General features: G+C 39.8%; 1 protein-coding gene across 2 annotated transcripts; it reads left to right on the top strand.

Moving 5' to 3' along the window:
- Window positions 1-130: 130 nt before the first annotated feature.
- Window positions 131-13,556, top strand: RAB2B (RAB2B, member RAS oncogene family). Of its 2 annotated transcripts, none has more exons than XM_061182343.1 (8): window positions 131-212; window positions 472-543; window positions 3,301-3,368; window positions 6,938-7,020; window positions 7,232-7,324; window positions 10,419-10,530; window positions 11,124-11,192; window positions 11,894-13,556. In XM_061182343.1, the coding sequence occupies exons 1-8, from the start codon at window positions 167-169 to the stop codon at window positions 11,999-12,001; spliced, it is 651 nt and encodes a 216-aa protein (XP_061038326.1). In that variant the 5' UTR covers window positions 131-166; the 3' UTR covers window positions 12,002-13,556. The 2 variants fall into 2 exon arrangements, with proteins under 2 accessions (XP_061038326.1, XP_061038327.1); XM_061182344.1 differs by lacking the exon at window positions 131-212 and adding an exon at window positions 236-269.
- The last annotated feature ends 288 nt before the right edge of the window (window positions 13,557-13,844 follow it).

Below are 13,844 nucleotides of genomic sequence, written 5' to 3'. Positions count from 1 at the left end.
ATCTGGGTATTACCGTCGCTCCGACCGAAAGGGGATTTCGAGGGAGAGCAATAGAGACGTGATCTGGGCTAGAGGGGCCGGAGGTCGATAGATTCAGTGGCTAGAGAGGCCGGAGGTAAGGGGCTGTAGAAGTCGGGCGGACCCGGAATCCAGAGGAAACGGGACCATGACTTATGCTTATCTCTTCAAGTACATCATCATCGGGGACACAGGTAACCCGCGGGCGACAGCCCTCAAGCTGGGGCGGGGATTCGAAGCACCGAAATCAGGTCTTGGGGGCGGGGCTCATTCAGTGGGCTGGGCGATTAAGTGAAGCGGGGGCGGGGCGGGCGGCCGGGGGCGGGGCTCGGGGCTCGGGGCTCGGGGTTCCGGGCTCCGGGCTCCCCGCTCCCCTTCCCGAGTCCCGGACGCCCCGACACTGGACTGTTCCCGGGCGGCGTAACTCCTAGAACGCGCGTCCTTTTCTTTCAGGTGTGGGGAAGTCATGTCTCCTCCTGCAGTTTACAGACAAGAGGTTCCAGCCTGTCCACGACCTCACAATAGGTAAGTGCATGTACCTGTCCTAGAATAGGTTATGAAATATGGCTAGCTAAAGTGGAAAGTTAGCAGCCTTTGGTGTTCGAAGTAAAAAGTTACCTCTCCCTATTTTTGAACTAGTCTAAAGTTATGTTTAGTGAAGTGTGACTAATCAAATGCTGATAAATGGGGAGTAGTGTAATGGGGAGTAAGTAATTGAAAGGTACCTTTAAATTTAGAGATGAGCGTGAGGTATGGATTAGTTGCTGTAGGACTTTTTTTCCCAAATGCAATTTGTATGTCTGTGGAAAATTCCACGGAAACATAACTATTCAAAAACTCACCTTGCTTTGCGGTAAATTAGTGCGAACCTCACATGTGTTTTTTTCAAAGTAATCACTGCTATATAGATTTTGTGTGTGTGTTGGAAAAGAGGAAGCAAATTGAAGAGCCATCCCAGACTTAGAATTAAAAGGTACATGAAACTAATAACTTTTGTTTTAAAGAAAAGAGTATGATAGAGTTCAGAGACACACTGGTGATCCTGGGAAGTATGAACATCTTCCACACATTTGTGATAAGGCATGGCCTGCTGGGGCTTTAACAACCCCTTCCCCATAATCTCCATAACTCCAGCCCCCCAAAAAATATATGTGTAAAACTAGCCTTCTTGCCATGCAGATGCAGTTTCAGAATAAAATCCCTAGCTCCCATTCTTACTATATTGCCAGTTCCAAGTCCCACCTTATGGAAGTCTAAGCTACTACTGATCCCAAAGGACTTATTCAGAAATATCTAATGAGGTTAGAAAAGGATTTAGAGGATAGTATCAACAGGAAAACATTTTTGCAAATGAATATTAAGTGCACAACCACTCTGTGCTAGGTGCTAGTGGTACAGTGCTTAACAATGCAAACACTGTGCCTGCATTGAAAGCTCCAATGTAGGAGGTGGGGCTGGGGGCAGATAATGACAAGTAAATTTCAACTGCAAAAGGGGAAAAGAGGTACCACCTCTATCAAGAGAGGCTGAAAATGGAAGAATGAGCAGGAGTTTGCCAGGCAAAGGGGTTGTGGAGATGAGGGAAAAGTGATCAGGGCAAGAAGGAATAACATGTGCAAAAGCTCAGGAATAACAGAGATCAGGCTACATTTGGAAAGCTGAAAGTAATTTAATATGGTTGGAGCATGGAATTTAAAGTGGAGAGTGGGAAGAAATAAGGCTAGAGAATATATTAGGGATGAAGTTTTTTTTTTTTTTTTTTTTAACCAAGAAATACCCTTAGTAGTGGGGTGATGTTTTTAATTAATTAATTTATTTAATTTATTTTTGTCTGTGTTGGGTCTTCGTTTCTGTGCGAGGGCTTTCTCTAGTTGCGGCGAGCGGGGACCACTCTTCATCGCGGTGCGCGGGCCTCTCACTATCGCGGCCTCTCTTGTTGTGGAGCACAGGCTCCAGACGCGCAGGCTCAGTAGTTGTGGCTCACGGGCCTAGTTGCTCCGCGGCATGTGGGATCTTCCCAGACCAGGGCTCGAACCCGTGTCCCCTGCATTGGCAGGCAGATTCTCAACCACTGTGCCACCAGGGAAGCCCCAGGGATGAAGTTTTGAAACACCTGAAGGTAATGGGAGCAAATGACAAGTTTCAAAACAGAGGAATAAAGTGATCAATCAAGTTTTCCCCAGAGTCCAGTATAGGCTCTGTTTCTTTCTGAATTCAGTTTTCTGTACCAAGATAAACAAGGTAGTTAGATAGAAAATATATGCAAAATATGAAGGTTTCTGTGTAATTAGAGGAAGTTGCATAAAAGGGGACAAAAGTGTTATTTTTTAATTCTTCCCCATTGAAATTCCATTCTTCTTGTCCAGAAAGAAAACAAAATTAGTGACTTTTTTTTTTAGTAACTATCACTATTCTTGATGAAGCAGTCCAGAGTAGTAAGAAGCAATTTTTTAATTTGTCTTATTGACTGCAGAACTTTGGAGTTGAGATTCTGGTCCCATTGTGCCTGGGGCCACTGAATAGCAGAAGCCAGATTAGTGCTCTTTCTTACTTGGAAATCAGAAGTCCTGGAGTAAAGTACTGTATAAAAATAGAAAATAGGACAAATTGTTTGACTTATCATCAAGTATTTTTAATGTAAGTAATCTTCAATTTTTAAGTTTTGTCCTGACATTACCTTGAAAGAAGCTGAACGCCAGGTAAACCAAAATCTTTATCAGACTGTTTCCAGACTCCTAGGAGGAAGGCTGTTTTCCAGTGAACTCTGGGAATTATTGGAGACCTGAAATGTTTCATTCTTGAGAACCTACTTCTTAGATAGGTGCTTTTCTAAAACAAAAATTCTGGAATTGCAAAAAGAAATGTTGTTTCATATAGAGGACTAGAGAGTGACTTTGAGAAAATATTAGGAAATATTTTCAAAATTTTTAGAAGTTTTTTATTAAAAAAGTTACAAAATTAAACATTACCTAATAACATTTAAGCATTAAATAATAATGCTAAAAATTTATTTACCTTTTCCTTGATTTCTTAATTAGTTTTATCCCCATATCTGCTTTTTGGTTATATTTCCGAGGTCATTATCTAGAGCACAGTTTTTAATTCTAGAAGGTAAGTAAAACTTCAAGGAGCACAAAATGAATTGGAGCAAATAGGCAGCTGTAATGTGCTTAGTGGTACTAAGTGCGGACAGAGGATGAGTCTTTAGCACATTGAGGAAAAGCATGAAGCTCTCATTCAACATGGCTGTTGTTCATTCTTTCTCTTGGTTTTCACTGACAGGTGTGGAGTTTGGGGCCCGTATGGTCAACATTGATGGAAAACAAATCAAACTGCAAATCTGGGATACGGTGAGAGGAAACAGAAATACTTTAGTCCTGAATATAACAGTAAAGGCTGATGCAGGGGCAAAGGGCTATGATGGTGGGGCTAATGGTGGAGATCAGAGTAGTAGAAGAGTGAAATCAAAGAGATAGGGAAGTTTTCACTTCCATCTGTAACAGTTACAAATTCTGAATGCCATATCTTTTTGTTTTAAATTACCCAAATAATGTATGACTTTGCTTTGTAAAAATATTGATTAAATAATCCCCAATTCGGGAATTCCCTGGCAGTCCGGTGGTTAGGACTCTGTGCTTTCACTGCAAGGGCCCAAGTTCAGTCCCTGATCAGGGAACTAAGATCCCACAAGCCACGCGGCATGGCCAAAAAAAAAAATCCCAAATTCATTTGTATTTTACTTTGGAATGCATTTTGATTCTTAGGAAATGAGCCTATCTGACTTTGTAGGAATGGATTATATATCTTGAAACTATATATAATCTGATGCTTCTGTTTGGGGGAGATTAGAAAGCTGTTAATTCTCTTTATCTCTATCTTAATTCTTTGCTGCTTCAGACTTTTTTTTTCCTGGGGATGGACAAAGATACCTCAGACTGATGCAGACCAACCCAAATTGAACTGCTCACTCTTTCTAGCTTATTGGCTCACAAACTTTGGTTCAGGAACTTGGATTAGATTAAGAAGTAAAGTGATTTGATTTTTTTTTTTAAAGATTTATTTTATTGATTAATTGATTGATTGCTATGTTGGGTCTTCGTTTCTGTGCTAGGGCTTTCTCTAGTTGCGGCAAGTGGGGGCCACTCTTCATCACGGTGCGCGGGCCTCTCACTATCGCGGCCTCTCTTGTTGCGGAGCACAGGCTCCAGACGCGCAAGCTCAGTAGTTGTGGCTCACGGGCCCAGTCGCTCCGCGGCATGTGGGATCTTCCCAGACCAGGGCTCGAACCCGTGTCCCCTGCATTAGCAGGCAGATTCTCAACCACTGCGCCACCAGGGAAGCCCGTAGTAGTCTCTTACAATCCTTTGTATTTCTGCAGTATCAGTTGTGATTTCTCCTTTTTCATTTCTAATTTTATTGATTTGCGTCCTCTCCATTTTTTTCTTTATGAGTCTGGCTAAGGGTTTATCAATTTTGTTTATCTTCTCAAAAAACCAGCTTTTAGTTTTATTGATCTTTGCTATTGTTTTCTTTGTTTCTATTTCATTTATTCTGCTCTGATTTTTATGATTTCTTTCCTTCTACTGACTTTGGGTTTTCTTTGTTCTTCTTTCTCTAGTTGTTTTAAGTGTAGGGTTAGATTGTTTATTTGAGATTTAAAGTGATTTGATTTTAAAAAGCATTTCTGATGGCCCACTGGAAGTATTTTCATCTGCTAAAGTTAAATGCTGCCATATGATTCAACCATAACACAGGCCTCCCTCAGACTTTCCCTTTTAGTTCCTAGAAGGCCACAAGGAAGGAAGCTTTCAACCATAGCAGAAGACGAGAAAAAGTAAGATAAAAGCAAAACAGGAATCAAATAATTTAAGACGTAAAACCATTAGAGGATAAATAAAATTTAAGTGAGCTCTTGGAGGGAAAAAACATGTTTTAAATCTTAAAGTTTTGTTAATATTACCAGCAAACTTCTTTAGAATTATTTTTGGATTTTGATGTTCTAATAGGCATGCAACTCATTAAAACATTTGTATGATTCCTTTTTTTTAATATATATTTTTATATTTATTTATTTTTGGCTGTGTCGGGTCTTAGTTGTGACATGAGGGATCTTCATTGCAGCATGTGGGATCTTTTGTTGTGGCGTGCGGGCTTCTCTCTGGTTGTGGCCTGCAGGTTTTCTCTCTCTAGTTGTGGTGCGTGGGCTCCAGGGCGCATGGGCTCTGTAGTTTGCGGCACGTGGGGTCTCTCATTGAGGTGCGTGGGCTTAGTTGCCCCATGGCATGTGGGATCTTAGTTCCCCAACCAGGGATCGGACCCATGTCCCCTGCATTGGAAGGCGGATTCCTTACCACTGGACCACCAGGGAGGTCCCATTTGTATGATTCTTATAGTAAGAGATTCTGGTATTGTTGGAAAAGTAACCTTAGAATTAGTGTACTGGAACACTCTTCTCACTTTCAAACCTGGGTTTAGGTTATATGAAATAATGTCTAAGAAAACAAGCTTTTGTGCTATGAAGTACTAAGCTCCTAAGTTTATTATTATTATTTTTTTAAACATCTTTATTGGAGTATAATTGCTTTACAATGGTGTGTTAGTTTCTGCTTTATAACAGAATGAATCAGTTATACATATACATATGTCCCCATATCTCTTCCCTCTTGCGTCTCCCTCCCTCCCGCCCTCCCTATCCCACCCCTTTAGGTGGTCACAAAGCACCCAACTGATCTCCCTGTGCTATGCGGCTTAAGCTCCTAAGTTTAAATTATGGGTTCAACATATATAGAGTTTATAACTTTTGGCCAGTTACTGAACTGGCCTTTGAGCCTAATTCTTCCCATTTGTGATATAATTAGTATCATTACTGTTACTGTTATTATACTATGAAAAAGCTATTTATTTTCCTATGTCCACATCTTAGTTTTCCTATCTTTAAATTATGAACAGTAGTCTTCCTTCCTAAACTTTATGTAGGAATATGAGGATAAAGAATTTCAAGAATGTGAAAACTTTTCCGGTAGGATACATTCAGTGCTCAGGGTATTCATATTTAGATGATTTTGCTTCCTTTAATGAAAAACCCAAAAAAACCCAAAAACTTCTTCCATCAGGAAACCAAAAGTATCCAGTATATGGGGGCGTTAATGAATTGCTCAGTTATAAATAAAACTTAATATCTTGGCCCCAGTTGGAAATGAGATTAGAGTATAAACAGTTGGGTTTGTTTTAGGAAAACTCTGTCCTGGGCCCTGGGCTTCTTTCCCTATTTGTTATTCCTGTTTGCCACGACAAGATCCCAGCAAGGGACATCTTGGTAGTCCTGTCTTTATTAGTGGAACACTAAAGGTCAATCAGCATATGCCCAATTTAAGTGCTTTGTATCTAATTTTCTACATTGATCCATCAAAATGAAACTTCCATTAGACAGGGCATTTGCATTCTAAGATAATTTTCCGTTTTATAGGTAAAGGAATAGAAACAGAAAAGAAAGGTTAATGTGATATGTTCAACATCATATGGGATTGAAAATACTCTGAGTTTCTAATTCTATTTCCAGTTCTTTCCCTAGGGGATATTGGGACATGTATGGGAATGTCTTTGATTGTCACACTGTGGGGCACTACTAGCATTGCGACGGGGAGCCAGCGATGCTAAACATTCAGCAATTTGATGGACAGTCTCATAGGAAGAGTTGACCCACCCAAAATATCCATTGCACTGTCATTGAAGAATATTGATTTCCCACCTGGACTTCTCCCTGGGCAGTCAGGTTTCCTTTTCCCTAATTCTCTTTTCTTAATAGAAGTTCTTTGGTAAAATTAAGTCCTTTGTGTTAGAGTGGCATGTGATCAAGTAATTTCTCTGGAAATAACCTGGTTTTGTTGGGATTTTTTTTGCTGTCATGTTGATGGAAAAGGCTGGACAAGAATCCTTCCGTTCCATCACCCGTTCCTACTACAGGGGAGCAGCCGGAGCACTGCTGGTGTACGACATTACAAGGTGAGCCACATCTGGTGGGTGCGAGGGAGATTCTTTCCTCTGTTCTCAAAATCTTTTTCATCTACTGAATCTAGTTAGAATGCTAAAGAGGAAAGCCCTCTCTAATATTTTTCTTTACACATATAATTTTCCCCCTTTTCCCATACATTTGGAATTGCTTTGGCATTTTGAAATAAGCCTTTGACCCACTTTCTAAACTTTTCTGTTGTAGGCGTGAAACCTTCAACCACCTGACCTCGTGGTTAGAGGATGCCCGGCAGCACTCTAGCTCCAACATGGTTATCATGCTGATTGGGAATAAGAGGTAAAATTTTATTTGTATAAATAATAAGTACCAGGAGTCATCTAGGTACTCTGTGGACATTGGATCATTTGGGTCCTAAACTTTTTTAGTTTAGGTACATTTAGTGTCTCAGTTAAAAAAAAAACAAAATTATTGTGGTAAAATATACATAACATAAAATTTACCATTTTAACCATTTTTAAGTAGATAGTTCTGTGGCATTAAGTATATTTATATTGTTCTGTAACCATCACCACCATTCATCTCCAGAACTTTTTCATCTTCCCCGACTGAAACTCTATTACCATAAACAGTAACTCCACATTCCCCTCCCACCAGCCCCTAGCAACCACCATTCTACTTACTGTCTCAATAAAGTTGACTATTCTAGGCACCACATATAAGTGGAATCATACAATATTTGTCTTTTCATTACTGGCTTATTTCATTTAGCATAACGTCTTCAAAATTTATCCATATTGTAGCATGTGTCAGAATTTCCTTCCCTTTTAAGGGTGGATAGTAATCCATTGTATGTATTTACCACATTTTGTTTATTCATCCATTGATGTACACTTCAGTTGCTTCTACCTTTTGGCTATTGTGAATAATGCGTCTTGTCAACATGGGTGTACAGATATCTGTTTGGGTCCCTGCTTTCAATTCTTTAGGGTATATACCCAGAAGTGGAATTGCTGGATCTTGTGGAAATTCTATGTTTAATTTTTTGAGGTACCGCTGTATTGTTTTCCATAGTGGCTACACCATTTAACATTACTACCAACAATGCACAAGGGTTCCAGTTTCTCCACATTCTCACCAACACTTGTTATTCTCAATAAATTTTCTAAGGCACCCATAGGCCAAAAGACATACCTAATAGTTTTGTTATTAAATAGATCTAAACAACATAGCAAGTATTTTTGTCATAACAACTAAGTGAAAAATGAAAAACATAAATTAAAAGAAAAAGAATTTTTTATTTCATAAATAACCATAATGACAGCACAGCTTCTCAAACCTTGGAATCAATATTGGACACTACCACTCTCCGTTCCAAATTGGTTTTTGTGCAGGGTTTGCTTTTTGTCACAGCAGCTGCCAAAAAGTCAGCTTCGCAAAGATGTGCAAATGTTGAATGGAATCTGTCAGGATCTGATGGTGACATTGCCAGTTATATCAAGCTTGTAATTTATGTGGTGTTCTGATGTTGAGTGTTGCTGTGTTTCCCTTGAATATTTAAAGTAACCTGTGGCACCCTTGTGAGTTTGTAGTAGTGCCTAAGGTGCACCGTTTTAGAACTGTGGCCACAGACTAATTGTACTCATTTATTGGTTCAACCAATTTATGGAAAACCTGTTATGTCTTAGACATTGTGCCAGACCCTGAGTGTGCAAGGTGAAAACAAAGTCCTGCCCCCATTCCCATGGAGCTTACAGTCAATGGGGACATAGATATTGAATATAAAATGATTTGTATCTGATTATAAATCATGATAAATGCAGTGAAGGGGAAGAAAAAGGGCACCATAAAAAAGAGTACCAGGGTACTTATTTTTGATTTAGAGTTGTAATTTAAGCTGGAATCTGAAGGATGTGCAAGAGTTCAATGGGCAAAGATTTTTAAAAAAGGTATCACATAGGGGTAACAAACTGTGTGAAAGCCTTAAACTGGGAAAAGCTCGATAAGTTTATAATGTTGAAAGAAACCTGGTACGGTTGGACTAAATCAGAGGGGAGTGGTGCGAGGTGAGGTTGGAAAAGAAGGCAGGGGCCAGATCTCATCATGGCACTTACTGAACTGAGAGAGGAGTTTGGATTTTATTCTAAACACAGTAGGAAGCATTTAAGAGTTTTAAGCAGAGAAGTAGCTTGATCAGGTTTTAAAAGATCACCCTGGAGGGGAGCAAGGGTTGACGTGGATTTCGGCAGCAGCAGTCCAAGTGAGAGAGTGGTGGATTAGACTAGGTCGATGGCACTGAGAGAGAGAAAAGGATGATTTTAAGGTACATTTTGGAGGACCTCGCTTTGGGCTGGATAGGGTATTTGGAGTGAAGGAGGAAAAGGTGTTAATAATGTCTTGGTTTTTGGCTTGTGCCATTTATGGAGATGTGGAAGCTTGGGACAGAATCAGGACATTTCATTTTGATGTACTTCTGAGGTGCCTTTTACACATCAGAGTGGAAATGGAGAACAGACAAATGGACAAACTGATCTGGGGCTTAGAGGCGTGTCTGGGCTAGAGGTACAAATTTGGGACTGTTGCCATTTAGGGTTAGTTCTTCCCTGGTCTTCACACAGCTGATGAATAATAAATCTACATTTTGCAGGTTTGTTGTTCTCTAATGGACTTACTCCTTGATTTTTTTTTTTATGGTGAAAAACTGGAATCCTCCCAAATGAAAGTTTGCAATTTGAAAAATGAAAATCAGACAGTTCACCATTGCCTTATTCTGCAGCCTTTTATCCTGTCTTGCATAAAGTCTTTCCATGCCACTTTATTTTTTCTCATTCCTTGGCTCTGTCTTCACATCCTCAATATCACCTAATTTTATCCATATCATTTTCTCTGAATCCCTCATTTCCCTGGTGGCAGGCTGCTACTTATTATACACATTAATAATGAGACTAGTGAGCGTTAAGGCAACTGTGTTCTCCCTATTCCTGGCTCTCTCTCTTTCTGTGGATTGATTCTAGTAAAGAGGAAGACACTTATCACTATGGGATTTGACATCTATGACTTTTCTACTTTCCAGTAACTGGAATTTCCCTTTCCTCTTCTTTCCTTTGCTTTAACTGGATCTCATTCAAAAAAGAAGCATAGGGCATAGACCTTGAGTAACTAGGGGGCTTGCCTAACCTCTTATAAACCTTTTTCTCTGTAATAAGAGTAAGGTATTATCCTCAGCCATGCAGCAGCTGTCAAGAATCTGATCTGAAGAATATTTTCCAAGAGGCTACAGAAATCAGTAACCCTATACAAGGAACGTCATGCAGGATCTACATTCTTTATGGATTAACTGGCAGTTGAAACAGCTATGGGATTCTTTTAGAACAAGAGTTTCTTCTTTCACTTGGATCTTTTTTTAGTTTTCTCCCCAATTAATCTCTTGCAGTGACTTAGAATCCCGTAGGGATGTGAAGAGAGAAGAGGGAGAGGCCTTTGCTCGGGAACATGGACTTATATTCATGGAAACGTCAGCCAAAACAGCCTGCAATGTTGAAGAGGTACTATTTGGGAAAAAGTAGGGAAAGTTTTCAGAGATTATACCATACCTTTGTCCTTTTATTCAGAATTCTCTTCCCTTATAAGACATGGGTAAGAAAAGGATGTCTTATGGTCATAGTGACCATATGTCTCCCTTTAAGGGAATTTTTCCATTTCTTTTTCCTTGATTCCTAAGGCTTTACTTTTATATTAGATAACATTAATTGGTAAGTGTGGATTGACACTACTGTTATTTGTAAATCAGTAGAACTAATGGATTCTACTTTAGTCATTCGTAAGCCTGATACTGACTGTATCTTCAGTAACTAACTGAGAAGAGAGCATGTTTGTTTTATTTGCAGAGGGTGCCAACGTAGGAACCCTAGGTATATCGTGTGTCAGTACCAAAATACCGTAGAATCCCCTTTTTCTTTTTGAAACTACTCTCAATGGCTTTTACAGGGCCTTTGGGGGACCGTCTGTATTTTTACTCCATTCTCCTAATAGTTCCTAATTCACCTTTGAAATCCAAATAGGAATAGTATTTGTATTCTCTTTTCTTAATCTCTCTAGGTAAACTTGAGCCTAATACTATGGTTTATGTTTCCTTTAGGCCTTCATTAACACAGCCAAAGAAATATATAGGAAGATCCAGCAGGGTTTATTTGATGTCCACAATGAGGTGAGATAGGGTGGGGGTCTGACAATTAACTTTGTTTTGTGTTAAACAGGATAGGAAGCTCCCTAGAATGTAAGCACTTCCTATCTAACATGATACTATTTGAAGCTATGCCAATTCATACTTGATTTTTTTTTTTTTATGTAGGTACACAGAAACCTGTCATCCTTTTCATTTTTTCTCAAGTCTGAGACCCAGAATGCTTAAAGAGATTATTAATTGGTGATCTAAAAGGTTTATACGTTATGGGAGATTTTCTTTTCAACCTCAGTTTTTTACTATTCCAGAGCTTGGGGAAGTGTGATTCTTAATTGCTCAGCACGGCCATTTCTATAAAGGAAATTTGGGGTCAAAACAGAAAAAAGAATTATATGCTAATATGCTGCCACTTCTCTTTTACCTCCTCTTACTCTCACCTCATCACATCCTGATTCTGCACATAGCTATGAAACTTTAAGTATAACAGTCACTTTAAAAATGGGCACAAAAGCCACTTCTAGTCATCGATAATACCAGAGCTGGTCATCTTATCTTCACTGTCACAGATTATCGTTCCACAGCAGTCTGGCTAGAGTGCATGGTTACCTGCCAAGGCCATATCTACTTCTAGAAAATGTGATTAATGATTTCTGCTTTTACCCCTCTCCTTTCTCCCACTTAACTTTCACACTGAGGTGGGAACTACTGCCTCTTTTCTTCTACAGGCAAATGGCATCAAGATTGGCCCCCAGCAGTGTATTTCAACATCAGTGGGACCCAGTGCCTCCCAGCGGAGCTCTCGTGACATGGGGTCCGACTCTGGCTGCTGCTGAACATCTGGCCTGGACTCTTTTTTCCTTCCTGGAACAGCTTCAGATCAATAGGCTTAAAGAAAGAGGTCTTACTTGCTTTGGCTGAGAAAAGCCTCTTTTCAAGGTGTGATGTTTTGCCTTTCCACTTAAAGACCAGGGGAGAATTTGGGCCCTTATTGACCTGTCCTTCTTCAGGGACGTGAGCATTCCCTATAGACTAGGGCTCTTCTCATCCTTCTATTTTAATTTCTAAAATGTTAGGATCAAAGCTGATTGTCATGGTAGTTCAAAAATAAATTCTTTTATAAGCATATACAATCTACTCCCCACCAAGAATTAGTAACAACGGTCTAGGACCTTCTGCTTGAGCACTTGAGATGACTGGGATCCGGCTGGCCTTTTGACCGTAGATCCTCAGTCTTGGGATTTCATTGAATTTTTTCACTTGCCACGTCATAAGATTTGTTGCAGATAGCAGTTCCTTCTACTTGAACTGCTCAAGGATGCTGAATACTTCTCCATCATCCCATTGCTAGTTTCTCTGTCTTAGAGTAACTACAAAATTTTGAAAGCAGTGGAGTTGCTCCTGGACCTGTAGCCACCTACTATCATTACCTAGAGAAAACATCTTTCCCTGTTCATTTTGTTTTAGGGACCAGACCTAGCATTAGTAAGTCAGTGTCTTTCACCAAATAGACTCCTACTGTTTCATCACACACACTTCTTAAGGAGACCTATTTAGACTTTCTACTGTAGTCAAGCTAATCTGCTTACCGGACATGACATATTTGCTTCCACTCCTATGCCTTTGCACATGCCCTACTCTCCACTAACATTATACTCAAAGCCCACATTTTTTTCCTTCAGAACGCCTTCTTTGACTGACCTAGGGACTTCTGAACAATTATTGACATAGTACCTTTTAGCTTTCATATATTGTTTATTCATATGTATATTTATTTGTATTTATGTTACTTTGTAAATATGTTTTATAGTAGCTTTGTGTGTGGAACCTGTCTCCCCGTGTAGGTTGTAAGCTCCTTGAGAGAAGGAACCGTGTTACCCTTTTAGTTTTGTAAACCACTTCCTCCACCATTCCTTCACAGTGCCTAGTGCTACTCATGTGATCACTGAATTTGACTGACATACTTAAAGACCTGGAACAGGTTTATCTTAGGCTGCAGAGGACACAAAAGGCCTTAGAGTCATCTCTTTGTAATTCTGTCTCAATCTCTTCCACCTGCTTACCCTGGATTCTGTATTGCCCTTCTCCCTCTCCTCTCTCTCCCTTCCCTGGCACTTCACCTCCATTCCATGCAGCATACACTAAGGCTGCCTGCTTCCAAGCAGTCAAATGAGTGGATACTTCTCCAGCCATTCTCCTTTTCAAGAGCATATAATACTATCCTAGTCAGCTTTGCCTTAGCTTCACTCATCATGCAGCCTTCTGGGTCAGTTGCTATGTCATTTTGACTTGATGTCCCGTTCTCTTCCACAGCACTGAGGTCTCGTGAATTTTCCTCATTGTTTTGTTGTTGATGAATTGTTTCATAATTAAATATATGCATGTATCCAAGCTGCAGACATTTCGTGTGTCATTTCTGATTGTATCCCAAACATAAGTAGATACTCTCCTTCTAGGGAATTGTATCAAAGGTATTGGAAGAAGCTTCCTTAAGATACATTCATTTTATACAGGATTCTGCCCCCAGTAATAGTGGTATTATTTAATAGTGCACCACAGGAAGTTGGAAGGCATTTGGAGTATTGCTTTGATTATCATTTGGTTTGGTTTGGTTTGTGAAAAATCCTACCTCATTCTAAAAGGGATTGAGGCTGTTGAATTTGGCCTGCCCCCTCACAC

This window comes from Eubalaena glacialis, chromosome 2, assembly GCF_028564815.1.
Source record: "Eubalaena glacialis isolate mEubGla1 chromosome 2, mEubGla1.1.hap2.+ XY, whole genome shotgun sequence".
Classification (NCBI taxonomy): Eukaryota; Metazoa; Chordata; class Mammalia; order Artiodactyla; family Balaenidae; genus Eubalaena; species Eubalaena glacialis.
The sequence above is the reverse complement of the archived record's forward strand: the minus strand, read 5'-3'. Positions and strand labels throughout refer to the sequence as shown.